The sequence below is a fragment of the Aspergillus fischeri genome, genomic scaffold (genome assembly GCF_000149645.3).
Source record: "Aspergillus fischeri NRRL 181 1099437636249 genomic scaffold, whole genome shotgun sequence".
NCBI classification, from domain to species: domain Eukaryota; kingdom Fungi; phylum Ascomycota; class Eurotiomycetes; order Eurotiales; family Aspergillaceae; genus Aspergillus; species Aspergillus fischeri.
The window spans coordinates 1,108,028-1,131,478 of NW_001509770.1; the positions used below are offsets into that span (position 1 = coordinate 1,108,028).

Genomic DNA, 23,451 nt, shown 5'->3' on the forward strand with positions numbered 1-23,451 from the left:
TATGTACATTAATTTCAGATTCCTTGTGATTATTCTCTCTTTTATTTTGTCGCTGGTTTGATACAAGTTGTCTGGCGGTATCTTTGTGACCTGGAGCCATCTGATACGCAGTCAGCTTGTTTGTTTGCCTTGAAACACAAACTCTGAGGACATACCTATTGATCTACATACACCAATTTCAGAGCATACTTCAAAAAATTTTCTTATAAACTAGATGATATGACACTATGTCTATATAATGGGTCACCATTGGAAATGTCCGCAGTAAACTAAAATTAAGAATCTGACCAGAAGAAGAGAGGATAGTCAAGATCGGCAAGGTATATCCAAAGAAGCAAAGGAAAGCAAAAGTGTATGTGCATGTATCAAGCGTGTACACGCGAGCAAGCCGTGACACGAATCTAAAGTCTAGAGTACAACATTGTGCAAGAATTAGGAGGCATACGCCATATGTCCGCAAAAATAGGGGGAAAAGAGCCAAGTTAATATCCACGAAGGAGCTCGAAGGGAAGGAGGGCAGGCTTTCACGTCGAACCCTTGGTTCTCTTGCCCTTGGGCACGCGAGCAAGCCAGTAAATGAAAACGGCAGCGAAGATGTTAAAGATGATGTAAGCCCACATGATACCAAAGTTACGCCAGGCGTCCTTGTAGTGGCTGCTGACGGCGCTGAGGAAGGTATCCGTGTTGGAGATGGTGCAGAAGGCGCAGTCGCTGGTTGCGGATGGGTTCTCCAGATAGCCGCCCCTTGTGGAGATGTAGTCGGCCATGTAATCCTTGCAGGTCAAGTTGCTTGGCGGGTCGAAGTGCAGGAACTCGACAGCCTCGCAGACGGCGGTTGTGCCTGATACGCCAGTCGACAGCATGGCTGATACAAGGTATGTGAACGGCGAGACGCGGTACATGAAGATCCAGAAGCCGGGGAGGGATTGAGGGGGGGCGAGGACACCGCAGAAAATCAGGCAGAGGGAGAAAAGGAGGTTGGCAAGGTTACCTCCGGTCTCGGCGAGTTCGATACCGGCGATCATCATGTGCGCAAAGGTGGAGGTGAAGAGAAGGAATGACCAGATAAGGAGGAACATGAGTGCTCCGCGCTCGTGGACGGAGTTGGTCGGTTCGGCGTTCCGGTACAGCCCGATCGGGTAGTACCAGCAGACGAAGATCAGGACGGCCATGAGTGTATTCCATGGAAGCTCAACAATGATGTTGGCGGCCATGAATGCCTTCCAGGAGTAGGTCTTTGAAGGTCTTTCGCGGACTTCATACAAAGACCGTTGAGTGCAGAAGTTGGGCATGATCTGTTGGACCAGGTTACCGAAGATAGTCATCAGCATGAAAATACTGAACATCTGGTTCTGGAGACCCTGGGCACTGTTCTGGGCGTTGAAGAAGGAGAATCCGATATATAGAGCCGTGAGGACGCAGAGTGCGGTCTTGGAGTAGATGTACACTGGCGTCCGCCAGTATTGCGAGAAGACACGAAGCAGACATTCCCACAACTGAACGGTGAAGGGGGCAGCGAACTCATTGTAACTGCCGGGATCGGCCGTGGACGGGTCAATGGGCTTCTGCGAGAGGGTGGCTTTCAATTCATCAAGGTGCTCATGCACGGCTTTGCGTTCAGGGCTGTCCCGCCAGACAGCAGGCCAGTCGATGTCGCTATGCGAACCAGGAGCGGCACCAATCACCTCAAGCATCCATTCGGCGGGGTTTGCGTCGGCAGGAAGCTTAGGAGCGCCATTTCTCTCAAAGTAGCTGGCAAGAGTAGATGACTTCTCCCCGATTTCACCAAAGTAGACAGTCTTGCCTCCCTTGGCAAGAAATAGCAGGCGGTCGAATCGTTGAAACAGCATTGCCGATGGCTGGTGAATGGTACACAGAATAGCTTGGCCGTGCTTGGTAAGGGTGTCGATCAGATCGAGAATGGACCAGGAAGTTTGACTGTCGAGGCCAGACGTAGGTTCATCCAGGAAAAGGAGGAGTTGAGGCTTCGCTGCGAGTTCCACTCCGATCGTAAGACGCTTCCGTTGTTCGACATTGAGACCTGGTTCGTGTCAGCGAACGTTACAAAAACAGTAGGCAGAAGACATACCTTCTCCAGGAACACCAACGACTGCATCGGCGTAGGATTCCATGCCAAGCAGCTTGATAACTTCTTCAACATAGTCAATCTTCTCCTGGCGGGGAACATGAGCGGGCTGGCGAAGCAAGGCACTGAAGCGTAGCGCTTCTCTGACAGTCGTGGTATGGAGATGAAGATCCTGTTGCTGGACATAGCCCGTCTTACGCTGGAAAGACTGATCGCGTGGGCGACCATCAACCAACATTTCACCAGTGACGACACCCATGGTCACACGGGTGGCGAGCACATCCAGAAGTGTCGTCTTACCAGCACCGGAGACACCCTGTTGACAACATTAGCTGTGAGCACTTTGCGGGGCCACGCTTGTAGTAGCTACATACCATGAGAGCAGTACAAGTACCAGGCTTGACCCAGCCGTCGACGTGATCAAGAATACGCCGTGGTTCGCCCTTGATCTTGATATCGTAGCACACATCCTTCCATTGAAAGATTGCCTCTTGTCTCTGTATAGCCCCGGTAGCCTCTTTACCACTGGCCTCGTCCGTCTTCGCAGCGGAAGACACCTCAGGGCTCTTCTCGACGTCATGGGAACCGGTGGGCGCTGCGTGGCCTCGTCGGAACAGTAGCACTTCACCCTTCGACTTCGATTCCGAGATGTACTCGGTGGCAGTCAAGTAGGTGAACATGAAGAAAAACATGAAACCAAACATGATACCCAGGTTCCTCCACTCGTGGCTCTTATAGTACTGGAAGCTCTGGTGGAGGTAGTCGTCGCCTTGGACGTAACGAGAGCCGGAAACTGAGCCCACTGTCGAGCAGACCCGATAAGCCAAGGGCTGGCTGTTGTATGCGTCGCTCGACGGGACAAATGCAGAGTCTGGACACAAGAACTGCCGGTTGTGGAATTCGTTAACCATCAAACTCTCAAATCCGTATGCGATGGGATCGATATAGTTCATCCACCGCGACCAGCCGAGCATATTCCGGGTCGGAATCGTGAAGCCAGTATAAATAACAAGACCCAAAATGAGGATAGCGGCGGGCACCAGGGCCTGGGACAGGGTCCGGGACGAAGCGGCCATCGTACGGAAAAGCATGGACATGGTTAATGTGGTGACGAAAGAGAAGAGCAAGAAGACAAAAAAAGCGCCTGGTTCGCGGCGAAGATTTGTCATGAAGTAGAGTGTAAGGTTGAAGATGATGGCGTTGGCGATCTTATAAGGCATGTCACAGAGCATCGAGGCTATAGCTTCAGCGAAGGGGTGATACATTGCGTAGCGAGATTGTTTCTCAACAATGGGACGTTGTGCATATAGTGTCAAAATCTGGAGACAATCAGCTTGCTGTGATAGCACCCACATTAGCCAAGTTGACTCACCTCGAGGGCACTGGAGAAGGCGTTGAGCAGTACGGCAAAGAAGAGCAAAGCACCACGAGCGTAGAAACTGCTTGTGTCGTCCGGCAGGTTGTAGAAAACACTTCCGATAACCAAGGCCATAATGAAGTTACCAATCAACTGGGACATGGTCAAACTGGAATCACCCTTGAGACGTTGGAAGCCCCGGATCATGCACAGCTCGATCTGCTGCCATACGGAAATGGTGTAGGGGGATTTGACTCGCCTGCGAAGAGTTTAGCACATGGTACCTGAGTTGAGAACGCTTCTGACTTACTGGTTCTTCGCCTGCATGGCTCTGCGAGACTCGATGAACTGATTGAGCGACTCGCCACCAATTGGGAACTCCCGATCGTACTCTTCGATTTCTCTCATCAACTTGGCGTAAGCTTCGCTGCTCTTCCAGGCTCTCACGAATTCGTCAGGAGTCTGTGGGACCTTGCCCTCAAACCCGGGCTTCACCACACGCTCGGCGGGACTGGTGAGAGAAGTCAAGAAATCAGCGGTTGTCTGACGTTCCGGACATTCAAATCCCATGTTGGTAAAGAATTCCTTGGCTTCGTCCGTGCGTCCAAAGTAGATCTGTCTTCCTTCGTACAGAACAGTCACTTTGTCAAATACCTAGTAATCGAATTAGCGCTAGAGGAGCGGACATGGGTAGAGATATGCTACTTACATCGTAAGCACTCTGGGAGGCTTGGTAAATAGCCACGGCAACGGTAGCGCCGGCGTACTTGGTCATCAGGTTCAAAGTCTTGCAGAATTCGAGCGCGTTCGCACTGTCCAGACCACGGGTGCTGTTATCCCAGCACTGCAGAGGGCTGCCACTGAGTGCTGCCTCAGCGATACTGACACGCTTACGCTCACCACCACTGACACCGCGGACGAAATCGTTGCCCACTCTGGTGTTCATGGTGTGTGTGAGGCCAAGCATGGCCATCACGACATCGCGCATGTGCACGGCATACTGTTCTCTGGAGACACCGGGCAGACGATTCCGAGGAGCACGGGCAAGCGCAGCGAATTTCAGAGTGTCACCCACGGTCAATTGCGGGAAATGCACATCAGTTTCGGCAGTGTAGATAGCCTCGCCGCGGAACTGCTTGCGCATCTGCTTGGACGAGATACCCTGATAGTTCAAGTACGACTTCTCATCCATGTAGATACCGTTCATTTCGCCGGAGATGGTCTTGAGAAAAGTCGAGCATCCGCTTCCAGGACGGCCCAGAACGACCAGCATTTCGCCGCTCTTGACAAGACCGTCAAAATCCCGCAGGATTTGGATCTTCTGCTTGCCAGTACCCATGACCCTGCGGACAAGAGTACCAACTTCCAAGACCGAGTTGAAGACATCCTTCTGATAATCGGTCGGGCTACCATATCCATGGACACTGAGATTTTTGAAAGAAACACCCGCCACACGCTTGGGATACCGTTCAGGATCCCGGGATGAGAGGGCGAGCAGATTCTTCATCCAGTTCTTAGCTTTGAAATTGGGGCTGAGAGGATTCAGCGTCGAGTCCTCCTTGGTTTCGAGAAATGGATTCTCGACATTACCACCGGTTGAGAATCTAGTCGATTGACGGGTCAATTGGCGTGCCAGGCGGGTCACTTCTTCCACTGCGACATCCTCATCGCCGACTTCCTTTGACCGTTCCAGAGCGGTTTCGTCGGTGCTGACGCTGGCGGCATTGTTGTGGTGATTGGATTCGACCCTGGCAATTTCTCCTTCCTCCTCCTGAGCTCCCCGACCTGCTACTGTACGCTCTGGGTTGATGTTAGGATTTATCGTCCCTAGAAGAGACATGATGGCCGATTGGGTGAGACACTCAGTCTCGATTCGGGGGTGGTTGCGTCACAATGGGTATAAGCATAAAAATTCGAACACACCACCACAGACGGGAACAAGCTATTATAAGGTGATAAGGGATGGAGCGAGCGATATATGAAGATAGATCAGATGGAAAAATTGACAGAAAGATCGATGAAGGGGCAAGATGGAGACATAAAATAAGATGGACCCGTAACTGTAAGTACCGAGGACGTCCCTGGTCCTGAGGCACCTAAAGTAAGATCTGGAGTGACGCCGTCACCATTATTAGATCGTATTTGAATACGCTTTTCTCTCCCCTGTAAGAGTCTGGGCTTCCAGAATGATGACTAGTATTAGCAAGTTTAAGGGACAGGTTTGTCCCCATTTTCTCGACTACCAGATCAACCAATGAGTGGCATGAGATCCTTTCTCTTGTCTTGGACTCGACGAATCGGGTCGTCTAGACAGGACGACTCCGGGCCCAGTACGTACAAGGACGGAAACAAATGGGCGATTGTCTCCGTAAAATTCGACAACATATCCATATGAATCCGGCCGGACCACGGATCTTGCACTAAGCGAAGGGTAGCCTAATCGACCCTACGGAGTATCCGTCTGGCATTCGTGATTCGTTGCTGACTGACTGCCTAACTCGATGTCTACCATTCTATCAATCAAACTGCGGCTGAGCCCTGGTGAGATGAGTTGTACCAGGGTTAACTTCGGAACTGCCGTGAACAGATGCTGTGGATATCTACTCTCTACGGAGTACTAAGGTACTACCCCGTATACGTGGCAGTCTTTCGGCGTGTTCGTCTGCCGGTATGTACAGAGTACACAGTCTCCTAGGGGATGATTCATGATGAGTGAAATGATAGTCATGAATGCCAAGACATGACTTGGAAGCGACAATTTCCCGCGAAGAGACGCAAGCAACATGTATTACAGCCACTAAGAATGTATGCCTTTAGATTGAATATTTTATATCACAGAATCAAATACTTCAATGTACACTGAAATAGACCAGACCATAGAATGTATATAGAACAGTTACACCCGTACACAACATCACAGCAACTCAAGTAGGTACGGGGTATGGGTATGACACCTGGGAATGCTAACTCTCCGAACGTGAGAAAAACGTGGCAAAAACTCCGCTACCAGAAAAGGAAATGCTGCCCAGAAAGGGGCATTTTAGACAACCAAGTGGGGCGGGATCCTACTGATCCGAAGCCCGGCCTCGCCGTTACAATTCGTTTTCGTTTCGGATCTGGTAACAGCCGAGCTGATTTTGCATTATTGCATAATTTCAATTAAGTCAGCTATGAAGGAATACAGACCCACTGATCAACGGAGATAAATTTTGATATCTCCCTGCGACATGGATAACGTCGTCTCGGGACTTGCGTTCTGATCGACTCTGATTGATCATTAGTCGGATCCTCATGCGCAGTCACCTGGAGACTCCCTATTCCGCGACGTGTCTGCGATCACCGCGAAGGACATGCTGTATATCTCGGAGTCGGAGTGGTGCTCCTACGAATTCATGTCAAATGGAATCATCTATACGGAGTCCTCGAAGCATAGACTGCTAGGATGACCCTGCCATATCTGCATAACTAAATAATACCTCGGGCTGACGTGTTGAATCTTCTCCGGGCGGTGCCGCAGTCTGTAAAGTCTACATAAATAGAGTTACCTATGGATCATAAACCCAAATCGATATCGCACAGCTCGTCGATGATCTGAGATGATCATTGTCAGGATCCCTTAGTGTGGCGTTGTGGCGACATTCGGTAGCAAGTAGCCCCTACAAGGTTACTTCGATGCAGTTGAGACAGACGATCTAGATACATCTGTCATCTATGACGCCCGCGTCGATCTGGTGTCCCGTTGGCGCTCGGGATGGCGTTCGTGCAGGGTTCCGTGCGCCTTCCATACGAGATGCAACTATGCGGACTTTCGTCCAACTTTGAAGGCTATGGCTTACTCGTTTATGTCGTGATGGTGTCAATTCAGTTTATGCTCAGGTGGAACATTCCAGTCAAGCACGTGTCGTGCCTCGCATGGTAGACTTTTTGATCTGACACTGGAAGAAATGTATGACGCAAAGCTTAAGATATCAGAATGTCATGCCAAGGATAAGGTAGATACGAAGATTGTTTTTATCATCATAGAACCATTACGACACCCGCCAAGGGTAGTGCGCCTGTCTACCATAATGTCATTATCAACGCCATGTACATCAACAGTAGACCTCCAATGTGCCTAGGATACTTCCTGCTCTTCCTCATCGCTGTCATCAATTGGTTCCACAAGGAGATTCCCACCGCGACCGATCTTGTCCCGAATCGATCCACCAGCTTCGACTTCATACACCGTCCGCGGCATAGGCGAGACGAGTCGGAATTCGTATTGATGTTCGAATCCGGCGGGCTTTTCCACCCCGGAAGGCTTCCCCTGTGCATCTTGCAGAACTTCGTAGCACTCGACAAAAGCGTAGAGCTCTTCAATGTCGGCCTCGGGAGCGAATTTACGAATGACACGTTCGCCTGAAGGTAGCCGGATACTGATGCGGATGGCGTCCTTGACCTCGGGCCCAGGCTCGTCCTGAATAGACGCCGCCCGCCATCTCTTCCATTGCGCAATGTCGTGGAGACGTTTCTCCTCAGCCGCTTGCCGCTCGGCCGCCTCTTGCTCCGCCCGCTGCCGAGCGGCTTCAGCTTCCCGTCTCTGTCTGGCGCGCTCGCGGTCGATAGCCAGTGATCGCTCGTAGGCCGAATCCTGCTGCTCCCGAATTGTGCGTGAAGCCTGTTGCTCTGCTCGTGAGGCCCGGATCCGTTCAAGAGCTTCTTTATTCTGTGAAATTGCTGCTCGGAGCTTCTCCACAAACTCTGATGGCGATGTTGTTCCAGAGACCCTACACACGACAGACATGGCAGTTGAAGACACATTGGGAGTGTGAACAATAACAGCCGCAAAAGGAAACTTCGTGCACCGGAGGGAGTTCGAGACTTGATATGCCTCAGAGTCTTGGACATTGCCTCCCCAGACAATCACTTCATTCTGAGGGTCTTTGATGAACTCAACGACTTCCCGCGAGAGTAGTGTGTCTCGGACCCAGGCATTTGTATCGTCATGTTCGGAAGAAAGGAGAACCACTAGGAGGAACTTCAAGTCCCGATGGGCTTTTTCCAGCGCCATATTGTAACCATTTTCCAGGAATCCCACAGCATTAGACCCGTATTCCTCCTCAAACTCCCGGGTGAACCTGGCGGCTGTATCCTGAGGTCCAAGAGGCCGACGTCCATAGTTATGGCCTCGAGCACCCTGCAGAGCTGGGTTGGCAGTGGTATTAAGTATGCGAGGCAGGAACGGAAATAAGCTGCTGAAGAGGCGGAACGAGGTGCACAGTAATCGATATATGATGTTGAACGGAGTAAATAATAGCGCCAGTAAGAAAGGCGGTCGGTAAACTGAGTGGTCCTCGGACTGAGTCACAATCCGGGGAGCAGGTTCTGAAGCTCGAGCGGCCGGGGAGAATTGCGCGCTCAGGTCATCGCTCATGAGATTTCGGGTTTGACGGGTAGGCCGGGGCGGAGGCGGATTGTTCAAAGCAGCGCGAGCTTCCTCAACGGGATCGGGTCCTTCCCCATCAAAGAACTTGGAGATTGCAATCTTTGCAGAGGTTGATCAGCACCGTTCTTCATTTTCCAATGCCTCGACGCTTAGGACGTACCTGGACGTTCCATTGTGATCGGCGTAATAAAGGAATAGCTTCAGATGGTTCTTGGCTTGTCACGGCGATATAGGTCTCGAGAGCAGACTTTTCGCTGTCAGAGAGCTGCGAGATATCCAGCCCTGAGGAGGACATAGTTAATGAGAGTCGTAATCCATACAATGACAGAGTAATATGAATGCTCTCCAGGGAAGCGGTGGCAGTTGTATGCTATGACGGGGTTTCAAATGGCGGGCGACGGCTATGTTGCATGCACTCTCAAAGTTATCGAGCAATAGGTCTCAGGCAAAATAAGCAAATTGAAACCCAAGATTCGATATCGGTAACTAAGAAACCGCACAGTTGAAAGGAAACTCTTTCTACCGAAGTGATGGCTAGCTGTTCTCTTTGAAGCTCCGTCATCACCGGGTCCGGGAACTTGGCGCCGGAGACGCGCGCTTCAGGCGGTTGCTGGCCCGTGCACCGCCATTACGAGAGGCCGACTTGTCGAGTACTAATCACCTCTCCCCGCGGGCGCTCTCTCCCTCCGAGTTACCTTAACGGCCTGTGCCTTTTACGCGGCCATCCAGGGTGCGACATTGTCTCGATGCCTAACGTCTTTGCATAGTGGGCCATTGCCTAGTATTGCTCGGTTGTATAGTCTCCGATCTGTTGGGGTGGAGAATTTCGCACCGACAGCGTGCCCTCTACTTCTCACGAACGTGCCTTGGCGTGATCTCCCTCGACGTTCAAGGAGATTCATCGCGATCGAATATTTCTACTGAGCATAGAGGAATGCGGTCTCCTCTCGATATTTTCTATTGTCCAATCTTTTCATGTTATGATTCAATGGAGATCCCTTTGCGCTGATCCCCGCCAAATTGGATAAAGACATACCATGGCTTCTGCAGGGAAGCCTGCTTTGGACGATTCCCGACGCGGGACGGGGTCGCCTAAGATAAAGGCGAGAGGTCAGTTTGGCTCGAGAAGGACCTCTGAACAGAGGGTCTCGTACATGGGAAGCCTCGTGGACGTGACAATGGCCAAGGTGTTATGCGACGCGAAATTGCTGACATCATATCTCCTCTCATTCTAGAAAATGCAAAAGACACTCTTTGTCGCAATATCACCATATACGGTCGTTGTCGGTATGAAGATAAAGGTGCTGCGCTTGCCCCTCGTCCATTTGCGCCTTCTTAGAAACCATGAGCTTTATCTAACCTGGGCGTATCTTCGTGAAGGTTGCGCTTTCAACCATGACCCCCATAAGGTCAATTCGTCATATCAGTCGGACAGGTTGGGATCCCTTTACATCGAACCCTCGCTGGCCCCTCCTCTTCTGATAAGAGGATCAAATCCACATTTGTAGACTGAGCGATAGCTTACATGGAAGTGTTGGTAACAGCAGTAAAAAGCGCTTCAATGTCGACTCCCCCAGCTTCACACCCTCCCTCTTGTCGTCGAATGGATCATCTCCGACGAGCACACCAGCTACAACAAAGAAAATGACTACAATATCTCCAAAAGCTGCAAATGCAGCTCCGTTTCAACCTAGAAGTGTCGTTTCGCGTAAGGCTCAATCAGTCTTCTAGTCTCTAGGTGTTCTGCTAATGAGAGAAGGATCCAATGCCAGTACTCCTGGCTTGCGTCAAGACACAGTAACTCCTGACTGGACTGTAGCCGAAGTACAGGAGTTTGTTCCCCAGGGGTTTGACAATTCGCACCTGGTAAGTCGTGCCTTCCTTGGTTTAAGTCACAGGAACAAAATCATATTCACTGCTTGTCTGTCCGCGCCCATCCGTCTCTCTTTGCCTCGCCTGTTCAGTTTCCTTTCCACCTCGATTCTCGCACATTGGGTCGTATTCAAAGAGCAAAAAGCCTTTGTCAATCATCCCCAATAATTGCACCTTGAGAAGTTTGACACACGACCTACCACAATTTCCTCAGGATGGAACATCCGTCCGCTGTCATCAGCTTGAATGCTCTTGCTGATGACTTTGACCCCAATCCCCTTCACATTCCTCCTGCTTTTCCCTCGCCTTTGGGACAACGCGCTGGACATTACACCCCCACTGAAGGCAGACCCATACCATCTGTGGAATCCTCTTGGCCTGGTGCTAGAAGGCGAAAGCGCAGATCTGGTGTACGTTTTCCAATCGCTAATCGCCCGTTTCAGGCTACTCTTCAAGGAAATGGCAACGGCCCTATCACATCTACGAGCCCGTTTGATCCTTTCGTAACGACATCGACTCCGCTATCCGCAGGCGGAGCTGTTGGCCCCGTTCAGCCAAATCCATATTCTCATGACACTGCAGCAGCACTCGGTGGTGCTGCTTTCTTCCCTGGCGCAGCTGGCTTTCAACAACCTGTGAGTTCCTTTGCCGTATCGAACGATCCCGCCTATCCAATTAACGTCTTGTCGACAGGTCCAATACCATCTGTACGCTCCTATCGGTCCTCATAGCCAGAACACTCTGGGGTATCAGCGCAATGTCCACGATTTGTTCCTCCCTAATGACTTCCGCGAGGAGCTGCAGAAGAAAGCGGCAGCCACGCTGCAAACACTGCCCAGTATGTTGGCTTGAGTCCTCAAGTAGATTATCATGCTAAACGAGAGCAGACACTCAATTACCAGCTCAGATTGACTACTTCCATTCTCTTGTCCCGCTGGACCTGAACCACCAGAAGAATGCAACTATTTTTGGCTTTCCGAGTTGGGTGTACAAAGCGCAATCCAGCAAAGATGGAAATTTCTACGCGCTCCGGAGATTAGAAGGTATGTATTCCTTCGTCATCCCTCATTTCTATACCGGAAAGTCAAGGCTAAGTGGCTCTCCAGGCTTTCGGTTGACGAACGAGAAAGCGATTCGATCCGTCCAGGCTTGGAAGCGGGTGTGCAACGGTAGTGTGGTGACAGTCCACGATGCGTTCACCAGTAGAAGTTTTCAGGACAGCTCGCTGATCTTTGTTACCGACTACCATCCTCTTTCAAAGACGCTCGCTGAACAGCACCTTGGCGCCGGCCAACAAAGGTTTCAAGGTCGTCAGAATGTGCACATTCCTGAGCAGATTCTGTGGGGCTATATGACCCAGATTGCCAACGCATTGAAGGCCATCCATAGCAATGGTCTTGCAGCCAGAGTCATTGATGCAAGCAAGATTCTATTGACCGGCAAGAATCGCATTCGACTCAACGCCTGTGCTATCATGGATGTGGTTCAGTTCGACAGCCAGCGTACAGTTACCGATCTTCAGCGTCAGGATCTGGTCAATTTCGGACAACTCATCGTCACGTTGGGTGCCAACTCGCCGACGGTCATGCACAACCCTACGAAAGCTATGGAGCACTTTACCCGTGCTTACAGTCCGCAGTTGAAGAACTCGGTATTTTGGTTGCTGAACGGCATGCAGAAAGATCAGGATCGAAATATTGACATTTTCATCACTGGTATATCTTCGCAGCTCATGTCGACTTTTGACTCGGCACTTCACTTGGATGATCAACTTACATCGGACCTGAGCCGAGAACTGGAAAATGGCCGTCTTGTGCGACTGATGACAAAGCTGAACTTCGTAAACGAACGGCCGGAATATGAGCATGACAGACAATGGTCCGAGAATGGAGAGCGTTATTTCTTGAAAATTTTCCGCGATTATGTCTTCCATCAGGTGGATGTGCAGGGCGACCCCGTCGTCGATCTGGGTCACGTGATTTCATGTTTGAACAAGCTGGATGCGGGAACTGAAGAAAAGATAACGCTGATCAGCCGGGACGAGCAAAGCTGCTTCATTGTCAGCTACAAGGAGCTGAAAAAGGCGCTCGAATCTTCCTTCCAGGCGTTGATGAAGCCCGCAAGAAGAATGCATTGAGCAACGCTGCGTTACCATGGACTGCCTTGCGGGAGGCTGTTCATTTTTGTGTTTGACGTCCGCGAATATGTTCTTTTTTTAGGCGGCAGATCTTCGTCCTCTGCATGATGCTGTCTCTTGCATTCATTACTTCTCATCGGAATGCGGCTGTCTGTATGAGTGATTGGATGAGAGGTGTGATGCCTCCTTGCTATTCTGAGACTTACTCTCAGCCAATATGTAATGGCAGGATGCGACGATTTCGGATTTACGACCGTCGCTCGCTGCGCTAACAGGAATCCGCTGAGGTCACTGTTGAGGAACTGTCACGCAACCTATTGGCAGCATATGACCATGACGTATTTGGAAGCTATTGGTGTGGTTGATATACGAACGAGAATTCAAGTGAAACAGTTTAGAAATATATTTGAAGTTACTGGCTATAGAGAATGTCCTGCATACTACATCTGCCTCTCTGCGCCTTTGTATAGCAGTCTCGCTTTTAAATCAAGGAAAATAGATAAAGAACGAGAGGGAGATGCAGCCTGATGCCGCTAAAGGAAGGTATGATCATCAGATCATCGACGACTCTTGCTGACAAGAATCGACCGTTAGGCAGTCCTTTGGTTTATAGCTCAGCACCATGAGCCAACATGTCATGCATCACTTCGACCTCATCCACGTCCTCGTCTTCTGCCAGCCAGTCTCCGAGGCGGCTTTTAAGATCCTCAACAGTCAACTCATCGTCATTGCCAGTCCAATCAGGCGCGGAACCATCGACTTTCCGAGGCGGGATCAAAACATGGTCGACAACATGTACAGTGCCGTCCTTGGCCAACGCGTCCGCAAAAGCCACCCGCTGGAAGCCATTGATCTTCAGCGATGCATACGGTCCAAACCGGGCGACATCGACCGCCAGCTTCCGCCCGTGCAGGAGGGTCGGCAGATCAAGATGCGTGAAGCCCTTTACGCCAAACGGCTTGATCTCCCCTTGGGCCGTGTAGAAGACGTCCGAATATAGAGTCCTGTTCTGGACGATGTGGTACTGTAGCAGGGCGCGCAGGTACTTTTCGCCGATAGGGGAGAACAGGAATGCATTGATCTTGAGGCCGAGGTGCTTGAAGGCTGAGTTGGAGGGGGCGAAGATGGTGCCGCCGTGGTGGTGGGGCGTGCTGGATTTGTTGAGAGCGGTTGCCAGGCCGGTCTTGTAGAGGCCTAGGGTGAAGGTGCTGAATTCGGAGGGGACGATGGTCAGAAGCGTGAGGGATTCGGGGGGTGGGATGAGGATGGCGTTAATGCCGTGGATGATGCCGTTTGTGGCGCCCTGTGTATGTAGGTCAGTTGCGTCCTCTGTTGGTATCCATGGGAAGTGAGCTTACAATGTCTGCGGCTACAATGTGGCTGTAGTAGTTCAGCGTCAGGCCCTTCCATCCTACGCGGACGACCAGACGCTGGGGCAGATCAGGGCCGAGAGTGGACTCGTTCAGGGTGGTTGGCACGGTGTGGCTGTGGAAAATATCTGCGGCCGAGTAGCGGCCTGGTGCGACGTGGTAGTGGAATATCGCCCGGATAACCTCCTTAGGGATCTTGTGGTGCTCATGGTCGTCGTCGTGGTCGTGATCACGGCCAGGACAGTGATGCGGGATCTTTGAGAAAGCCTCGTTTGTAGGAGCAAAGAAGGTATGGTTCGCCTCAGTGCTGTTCAGGAACTGGACCAGCTCGTCATCCTCGTCGATGATCTTGGCGAGGATGGTGGTATACTTGCTGGATTTGATCAGTTCGTAGATGGTTTTGTTGAAGGAGGGGTGGTGAGGCGGGAAAGGTCGACGTGGGTGCAGGTACTGCGGCAATTGCTTCAGATCTTTGGGGAGATTCTCCGCGTCGGTGGGATGATCGAAGAAATTGGTAATCCAGGAGGCAGCTTCAGAGGCGCCGGACTGCAGCCGTTGGGTGGTAAACGCACCGGAGGCGAGCTCAAGGGCCTCGTCTAGGGCATTTCTGAAGTCGGTTGCGGCGTCCTTGACGGAGGATTCGATGGAGGAGAGGAAGGATGTTGAGTCTTTGTTCACACCGTTTTTGTTCGTATCAAGCTTAGCAATGTTACTTAGGACCTGTTCATCGGGGATAACGAAGGCGGCACAGAGCGAGAGCACCGGCCAGAGACGGTAGAACTTCATATCGTCAGTCAATAACTTTTCCTTAGAAACATATACACAAGAAGATAAGATATGGTATGATCAGGAAACTCTACTTACCAGTGCCACAGATCATATTTAAGGCAACCTCAATCACATCATGACATGTAGTATGATGACGAAGCCGGTGTGGAATCTTCGGAAGCGCTTACAGTGCATAGATCAACCAACCCAATCAAACAATCAAGGGGCGATCGAAAAGATCAGCCAGACTTTCATCGAACAAGGATGATTCCATGAATTCCCATAAATTCTCATGCCAGTGGCAGTCTTGCCCAATCACTTCTACCCCCGATGCCATCGTATTCGTACTTGGGCCTGGCCCAGTGGACCTAGATTAGCTTCGGGCTGTGGAGCTTCCATGACGACAGCAATATCGGGCATAGGAGCAAGTAGGGTGATTGTTCTCTGAGCCAATAGGCTCTGGGCTTCTTGCAGAGTAATTCTAATATAATTCAAGATGAATGATCAGGGATTGGTGGTTTCAGTCTTATATCAGTGAGGTGCTGTAGAGCGGTGGTTAACAGTCTGAACTCTGAATCATGCTAAGTGGATACTCTGGTATACTAGTAGATGCCTGAGGCTTTTAGTGATTCCTGATATCTCCCTCTAACAAGACCACTTCCAGCAATGCATCTTAGCAATGCATCCGTTGAAGGATACTTCCAAAGAGTATCTGTATGTTTCTTTCAGTGGCATACTATATGTACTTCGCCGATGCTTGCAGCAATGAAAGCAAAACTATCAGCAGTAGATACGAGATAGATATGTTGACGCGTTAATTCATGAGTTCAAAGTATTGTATATCTATTACATGACAATGTATGCTGGATCAAAGGTAGACGCAAGATGCAGCCATCCATAAATCGCATATTTGCATGATGTGGGAATCCCATCCACCTGGCACAAGCACATCTTCATGCTGTAGAAGCCTTCGATGTATATGCGAAAGGGTGAGGACTGGCTTTTCGATTTCTTTCACTGACTTGTCAAAGACGAATGACACTCCAGGACGAGCTCTGGAGGACGACAGACAAAAGAAAGCAGCATCGGAGCCGATAGCGCGGGCGTCGTGTATCACAAGAGGTCCGCACGGTCTTCCCGGAGAGCTTGACGAGACGACACAAGATGAGAAGGATCTTTCACTTTCTTACAGAATTTGATACGTCCGCATAATCTATTCTTCTTGCTGGACGAAAGGATTGGCGATCTCCTCGCTGCCGTCGGCTGGAGAAATCAACACAATCAGAGTGCCGCGGGCGACGATGAGACCAAGGGAGCGAGTAGTTTCGTTTCCCTCGTCATCTAAATAGCGATGTTAGACACTTCATCCAACTTGGTGGTGTCGTTGAGTCACTTACCACGCATGCTTTCCTTGACATCATCCAACACCAGGTTCATGAGCTGATCATAACCCTTGAGCATACCGCTAACTAGAATCGATTTTAGTAGGCAAGAAGCATAATCAGTCGGAGACAAACTCACCCTCTCGTCCTCCATTAAACTTCACCTTCACCTCCTTGTCCATGTATTTGGACAAGTCAAGGATGTTTTCCTTCTTGGGTTTCTCCTGTTGCTGTTGCGCACCGCCACCTGCACCGCCACCCCTGTGCTGGGAGGAGTGACCACCGCCACGACCGCCAGACCTGTCGTGACCTCCGCCGCGGCTACGACCACCCCGGAAAGAGCCTCGTTCGGACATGGCTTGGCTAGCCTGGATTGCCTGGTGATCTGATCTAAAGGATTTGCTTATTTAATTGGGTGTTGTTTTTTAATGGTTTGATTTTGGTCTGATCTGGCTTAATAATAAAATGTTAAAAAAGGTTAAGAGAAGAGAGGGGATGGGGGGGAGGTGGGACGGGGAGAAGACGTGCGCGGAATAACAAGAATGAGGGGATCTGGGTTCGATGGATGGATTGAATTGGACGGGATGTGTTGGTAAGATTAGAAAGAGGGGCGTGATCTGACCTTTCTGGGTAGTTTCAAGCTGGCTGTCCTGGCTCTGTAAAGTGCGGTAGAGTAGCACCAGTGAGGGGAGTCACCTGCAACTTACAGGCAAGATAACTGTGATAGGCGGAGGTTGAGTATGAGTAAGGCAGGTGTGAGTATGAGGGATTTTCGAAGATTGCGAGGGGTCAACAAAAATGAGTGGTAAAACTAGGTTTCCCTATTGCCGTCCCTACCCTAAGGCCGTGTCCAGATTGTGTAGCCCTGGTGGAAGCAAGAAAATTTGGCCTAGTCACTTGACATTTTGCATTCTGGGCTGGTACCTTGAGTGCCTACCTAAGATACCCGAAGGAAACCTCCTGTAAGCCGCTGGTAATTTTACCTGATATTCTGTCTCATACGAGCCCTTACCACAGTAATACCCCCGTCGTATTCCGCGCTATACCTCTTTCGCTACCTGTTTCGCTGCATCACAGTGGAAGAGCAGGCAATGTCCGACATTTCGTGGGCAACCTTAGGCAACAATTTTATGGGATGAATTGGTATTACTTTACTGTATTGTTACACGAGACGGGCGGAGCGCAACTTCATTTCCCTTGTTGTCAGTAAGAATTTCCTGTCGTTGAATGATGAGGCCTTAAAGATATGATCAATATATACTGCGCTTCGTGGTCTCACTTGGCATACAAAGTGTTTGATCCGACTTTGCGTGGGATCATCGGAAAGGATGGACTTACCTGTTTAAAAGGACGCTGTAGCGATAAATCCCTCTTGTCGCGTCATCCCGACAACGTGTCTGGGACTGCCAGGTCCGTTGACCCAGTCCGTCCGCAAGGGGTTCTAGCCAACTGAGGCCACCGTCAGCTTCAAGAACTGCTAATAGGTTATCTGTACCTATTGACTGCCATGTTACTCCTTCAAGTAAAGATTCAACCGTCTCCTACTATACTCATAGTATACGAATGCTTCGTGATCCTGTGTAATTTGGAGGAAATTCTTGATGCCTAGACGTACCTGGTAGTTCTGGGCTGTACGGTAATTACCCGTCTTTCCCGATTTTCCGAGCCACAGCGAATGGCCAGCGGAACAGGCCGGCGGGACTCCGCTCCCTGACGTTTGCAAAGAATCCAGCTCCCCATCACAGTCAAATGGAAAGCATCAAAATGAGCCCTGGACGACGCGGGAAACCTTTAGACTGTTGTCAGAGTTCTTTCCTTCCTTTTTTGCGTTCTTGCCAGTAGATTGATTCGTCAATTAGCGATCATCTTTGCTCTATAAGTCTGCCTACAATACTGTTCCGATCGCACCCATGTTTAGATGTGTGGCCTAAGGCAACTCGTCTAGAGTGTAGAAGGACTCCGAGGAGGTGTCGAGTTCCGCCATGCGCGCCATCACCACCCTAATCTTCCTTTCCCGTCGTCATCAGGCATTTGTGGCCATCGAGATGGTCCAATAATAGCGCCCTTTCATCCTTGTTCGCTCTTTCTGGCTGTCCATCCCATCCATCCTTCTTTGTCCAAACCGTGCTTGTTAGATAATATACTCCGAAGGCCTCCTATCTACTCATATACTCCGAAGGCCTCCTATCTACTCATCTACAGATGACAGTACTCCCGGCTGTACTCCGTACCTACCTATCGGTTACCTAGCTGTCTATCTCCCTGTCAGCTTAGATACCCGGCAACGACTAATTGGCCTGTCTATCTGCCATCCCGTCCGCCTCTCCACCTCCTCTTCGTCTTCCTCTTCCTCCTCGTGTCGTCCTCTCCTCCCTCTCTCTCCCCGTTTCTCTTTGGCCCCTTTCATGTCCTAACATTTTTTCCAAACCCTCATTTTAGCTGCTGTCGTTTTCTAATTCTCTCCCCAGCTCTATTTGCTCTGTCTCTTTCTGCGTCTTGCATACTCTCCGCCTTCTTTTTACCCACCCTTACTCCGTACTCCATAATTCATTGTTTGTTGGGGTTCCTTATTACCTAACTCGAAAGATTTCCTCGCAGCCCAGTGGCTACTTCGGAATCCGCAGCTGGAGCCTTATGCTCCGCCGTCACTCACCATCGATCGCCATTTGACCTTTTTTTCCCTCATCGCCTAATTCTCTCCATCCCCGCAAGGGCTCGATTTTCTGGTGTCGATTTTTCCGTGATAGCATCAACTCCTCTCTCAACCCTTTCACCCTCTTGCTCATCATTTCATCTATCCTCCTCTCCTGGCTGATTCACTGGACCACACACTTTGCACAGCTTCATGGAGTCCAGACCCCCAGCGGCGGCAGAGCCGTCGAACAAACGGCCCAGGTCGCCGTCCGGCGACTATCATCCGATTGCTTCCAAAGTACCCAAGAGCCATTCGAACCATCTCCAGATTAACTACCTCGCTCGTCAGTACCCGGACAATCTGCCTCTAGTCTCTCTCGATGATACTATGCCAGCTATTTTACACCTAGTCGGCGAATATGACGGCGTACTTCATCGCCACGAAAGTATCGCGGGTAACCTCGGCGCATGTCCTCTGGGACCCATCTTGATCAAGCGTTTCGAGCGCCTGTTTGACGGCCCTCCTCGTGTACTCAAGTCGCACGGTAAAGAACCACCTAACATCACCTGGTTGGATGTCGTCGAATTTGCCAAGAGCAAGCCGGAACAGTTCAATCTGGAGAAGTCGCGCAATGGAGTGCGCGTCTGCCAGTTCTATACCAAGCAGTGTCGAGTTGAGATCAGCGAGGAAGATTATGTGCTTATTGCATCCGGGATGCCACAGAAGATGATCCCCCCGCAGCCAATCATTGAGGACGAGGAGAAAGAATTGGGCGCGTTGGAGATCTTGGAGAAGAATTTGCAGCAGATTATCCAAGTCGCCGATCAAGGTTGGTCCATGACTCCCTTCAAATGCGTTCATTTGGCCTCCTTCAGTGGCGCCGGAAGCTTACTAGTGTGTTCTTACTGCAGTATCGGCTCGAGCTAGACAGCTCAATCATCGTTTGAAAAATCGCAGAACGGCTATTGTCACGCGCCGGGAAAATGACGCCTCTCTCAAGGCCCATCACCCGCCCCAACCCCATCAACTACCACAACCACAGCAGCCTCGTTCGCTCAGTCCGATTTGGCGCGATGCGACTGGCGCGGTTCCAAACCCGCTCAATGGCAATCCTCCATCCAACGCTCACTCTCCCTCCACTGGATTTGTCGCAGTGAATACCGCCCGTATGAATCCCGGAGAACCTCCCGTGGAGGAAAACGCGCTGTCGTCGCAGTTTATGTTTTCCCACTCAAACACAGACAACGTTACCATCATCAATGGAACGTCCATCAAAGGCGCATCTCCTACGACACGTGCCGAGCTGATGAAAAAGTTCTTCACTACGCAAGATCGGCAAGCGCGCAGCTACGAAGAGTCAACCGGATCAGTCAACCGGCAATCGTCACGGCCGCGGCCGAGAGCATCTGATGCTGGGGACTACAATATGTACAACCCCGCACCCACTACCGTCGCCATCCCTAGTACGCCGTCGTCATTACTGCCTCCGCCCAAGGCGAACAATATGGAGAAGGATGATGGCGGTCCATTCAAGATGGAAATGGTTGCCCGCATGGAGGAGTTGCAACGCGGAGAGCGTATTCTCCCACCCTGCGATCGCTGCCGTCGGCTCCACATGGATTGTTTGAAGAATTTGACCGCATGCATGGGATGCACGAAAAAGCATGCCAAGTGTTCCTGGAAGGATGTCAAGGAGGAGGAGTTGCGCGAGGCGCGGTCGGACGGCACAACCCGCGAACTCGGAGACAACGCTCAGTCGAAAGACTCTCCAGCTGCCCACACTCCCGCCTCGGCACCAACCCCTGGTGCCGTGTCAGTGAACACCACGTCTGCTGCACCGACCCCGGCGTCTGTGGCTCACGCTCCAGAGCACGACCGGTCACGGGAGGAAGGCGGCGTGGCCTACAACACTAGAAGAGATTCCGCACCCACGGGGGGACCCGCGCCGAGGACCCCATCGCTCAAGGATACCGCTCCCCGACGTGCAATGAGTGAAATCCATGGTAGCGCGGTGGGAAATCATGACCGACGCGTCAGCATCAATCGCAACAACGATCCAGTGCCGGACGACGACGACCCCGACGCCAACTCGCGGCTCATGCAAGCGATTATGGACACCGTGGACCATCATGCGCGAGTGGCCGCTGCGGTCAAGGAAAATGGTCATGAGCAGATGAGCAGTGATCGAGAACGAGATCGCAAGCTAGTGAGAGCTTAAGCTCGTTTCTTGTTGGTGTTGCGACTTGGTTTCGTTTCTTTATAACTTCTGGGGATCTGAGCAGGCATCGAGATCCATGTTTGATTAGGTGAACAATTTCTGTACTTATCCATTGAGTCTGTACTGTTTGAGCGAGTTCAGCGGATATCCCTCGGTGTTTGTATTTGGATTATATTCTCTATAATTGACAGTCTGCACCATGCAACGCGAAAGTCCACCGGTCCGTGTAGAGCGCTCCATCGGCTATGACTTAACCGGCAGGAAAAGACATTACCCGTTTGACGGAGAAGCACAGCTGATGCGATGGGATGGTACTGACGCAGCTGTATCTCGATGAAGGATTGGCAGTGCACAGATGACAATGACTATTGGACCTAGGTAGATTTACTTACTTTTGATCACAATCATCGGATCACCTCATCTAAGTCGGAAGTGGGACACCCCGCAAGCTGCCTGGATCCATCGGATTTACCGATCGGCATGTAAAGATGAGAGAAGCCTGAGGCGGGAGGTGTCATGCCTGAGGCTTCACTTGATTGGTCATCTAATGCCAAAAGGGGAACTCAGCCCGGGGGAATTCCGACCCCCAGTCTGGATGGTACCTTATGATGATGATGATGATGATGAACCCCTCAGGTAATTATGTCAAGAAGCTTCGGAAATAATAGTCTTTGCGGGGTATTGCCGAGTCGTCGACCAGACCAATGATGGACCAGGTCGATCAAGCAAGCCCTTGCTCAAGCCCTTGCTTATACAATTATTACCCATCAATCCATCGGCTCCTCAACTTCCTCGCGGAACCGGTGGTCATTGCGGGGTGGTATTTTCTTCGTGCCTCGTTGGACAAGGACTGATGGGTCTGGTCTATTAAATCTGGTGGTCCCCCATTGAAGAGCTTGAGCATTCGTCTTGTTTTAGACTCTTGTTGATTGCTTGTTTTGTTGTTTTCTACAAGACTCCCATCATGGACCCCTCACAAGTCAAGATCCCCCCTATGAAAGACCTCACGGTCGACAATATCACTGAGAACGTCATCCGGATCAATTCCCTCTGCGAAGATGAACGCATGAAATACGTCCTCGAGCGTCTGGTCACGCATCTCCACGACTTCGCCCGGGAGACTCGACTCAGCTCCCAGGAATGGATGACGGGACTTACCTTCTTGAAGGAGGTGGGCCAGATCTCTTCCGATGTGCGACAGGTACGTATCTTCCCAGCACTCATGTAATAGAACACACACGGGGAACCAACGCAAAGGGAAAAAAAATAAAGGAATTCATCCTCCTCTCCGACGTCCTCGGCCTCTCCATCCTCGTCGACTCAATCGACCACCCTAAACCCCCCGGCTCAACCGAAGGCACCGTCCTCGGCCCCTTCCACACCCACGAAGCCGAAGAGATCACCCAGGGCGGCCTGATGTCGCACGATCCCAAGGGCGAGCCGCTCCTCGTCGTCTGCACCATCAAAGACACAAACGGCAAGCCACTCGAGGGCGTCAAGATCGATATCTGGGAGACCGACTCGACGGGCCACTACGACGTGCAGTATCCCGGCCGCGACGGGCCCGACGGGCGCTGCATCATGCGCAGCGACAAGGACGGCGTGTTCTGGTTCAAGGCTATCACGCCCGTGCCGTATCCGATCCCGCACGATGGGCCGGTGGGTAAGCTTTTGAAGAAGCTGCATCGGCATCCGTATCGCCCCTCGCATATGCATTTCATGTTCGAGAAGGAGGGGTATGATCATTTGATTACGTACGTTGCGCTCTTCCCCCTTCTCTATCCGCAGAGCGGAACGGGGCTAATGAATGACGCAGAGCTCTTTACCTCCGAAACGACCCCTACGAGACCTCCGACGCTGTCTTCGGCGTCAAGAACTCCCTCGTCGTGGACCTCGGCAAGGCGGGCCCCGAATACGCAAAGAAGTATAATGTGCCCGAGGACCACGCCCTGCTCACCTACGACTTTGTCCTCGTCACCGATCAGGAAACCGCTGATCTGCGCGCAAAGAACTCCAAGGAGGCGCTGGATAAATTGGGCCGGAAGGTTCGCATCGTCAATGGGTTACCGGTGCCGGACCTGGATTGAAGAGATTAGCTATATTTTGCACCTTTGTTCTGACCTGTACATATTGAACTGTCTTGCGAGATGTGATTATGAGTATAACGCGCATTATTCATTACAAGAGTCGTCGTAGGGATG

At 51.1% G+C, this 23,451-nt stretch overlaps 7 protein-coding genes across 7 annotated transcripts, besides 2 other annotated features; 3 read left to right on the forward strand and 4 right to left on the reverse strand.

Moving 5' to 3' along the window:
* Window positions 1–524: 524 nt before the first annotated feature.
* On the reverse strand, window positions 525–5,283 carry NFIA_011080 (pleiotropic drug resistance family ABC transporter; the record flags this gene model as incomplete). The annotated part of the gene is made up of 6 exons (XM_001264322.1): window positions 525–2,041; window positions 2,090–2,402; window positions 2,461–3,405; window positions 3,459–3,702; window positions 3,754–4,097; window positions 4,153–5,283. 6 exons carry the CDS (start codon window positions 5,281–5,283, stop codon window positions 525–527), a joined length of 4,494 nt encoding a protein of 1,497 aa, XP_001264323.1.
* Window positions 5,284–7,557: 2,274 nt separating this feature from the next.
* Window positions 7,558–9,163, reverse strand: NFIA_011090 (clathrin-mediated endocytosis regulator UBX3; the record flags this gene model as incomplete). The annotated part of the gene is made up of 2 exons (XM_001264323.1): window positions 7,558–8,967; window positions 9,029–9,163. The coding sequence occupies 2 exons, from the start codon at window positions 9,161–9,163 to the stop codon at window positions 7,558–7,560; spliced, it is 1,545 nt and encodes a 514-aa protein (XP_001264324.1).
* Window positions 9,164–10,955: 1,792 nt separating this feature from the next.
* NFIA_011100 (PAN-complex poly(A)-binding subunit PAN3) lies at window positions 10,956–12,877 on the forward strand (the record flags this gene model as incomplete). The annotated part of the gene is made up of 5 exons (XM_001264324.1): window positions 10,956–11,150; window positions 11,184–11,375; window positions 11,434–11,582; window positions 11,623–11,783; window positions 11,847–12,877. The coding sequence occupies 5 exons, from the start codon at window positions 10,956–10,958 to the stop codon at window positions 12,875–12,877; spliced, it is 1,728 nt and encodes a 575-aa protein (XP_001264325.1).
* Window positions 12,878–13,484: 607 nt separating this feature from the next.
* On the reverse strand, window positions 13,485–15,033 carry NFIA_011110 (fasciclin domain-containing protein; the record flags this gene model as incomplete). Its single annotated transcript, XM_001264325.1, has 2 exons — window positions 13,485–14,180; window positions 14,236–15,033. 2 exons carry the CDS (start codon window positions 15,031–15,033, stop codon window positions 13,485–13,487), a joined length of 1,494 nt encoding a protein of 497 aa, XP_001264326.1.
* Window positions 15,034–16,228: 1,195 nt separating this feature from the next.
* Window positions 16,229–16,753, reverse strand: NFIA_011120 (putative small nuclear ribonucleoprotein (LSM7); the record flags this gene model as incomplete). Its single annotated transcript, XM_001264326.1, has 3 exons — window positions 16,229–16,356; window positions 16,413–16,484; window positions 16,537–16,753. 3 exons carry the CDS (start codon window positions 16,751–16,753, stop codon window positions 16,229–16,231), a joined length of 417 nt encoding a protein of 138 aa, XP_001264327.1.
* Window positions 16,754–18,535: 1,782 nt separating this feature from the next.
* Window positions 18,536–18,592: a microsatellite.
* Window positions 18,593–19,242: 650 nt separating this feature from the next.
* On the forward strand, window positions 19,243–21,250 carry NFIA_011130 (Zn(II)2Cys6 transcription factor domain-containing protein; the record flags this gene model as incomplete). Its single annotated transcript, XM_001264327.1, has 2 exons — window positions 19,243–19,861; window positions 19,944–21,250. 2 exons carry the CDS (start codon window positions 19,243–19,245, stop codon window positions 21,248–21,250), a joined length of 1,926 nt encoding a protein of 641 aa, XP_001264328.1.
* A 605-nt stretch (window positions 21,251–21,855) lies between these two features.
* Window positions 21,856–21,877: a microsatellite.
* Window positions 21,878–22,214: 337 nt separating this feature from the next.
* NFIA_011140 (intradiol ring-cleavage dioxygenase) lies at window positions 22,215–23,337 on the forward strand (the record flags this gene model as incomplete). The annotated part of the gene is made up of 3 exons (XM_001264328.1): window positions 22,215–22,451; window positions 22,523–23,004; window positions 23,067–23,337. 3 exons carry the CDS (start codon window positions 22,215–22,217, stop codon window positions 23,335–23,337), a joined length of 990 nt encoding a protein of 329 aa, XP_001264329.1.
* Window positions 23,338–23,451: the final 114 nt, after the last annotated feature.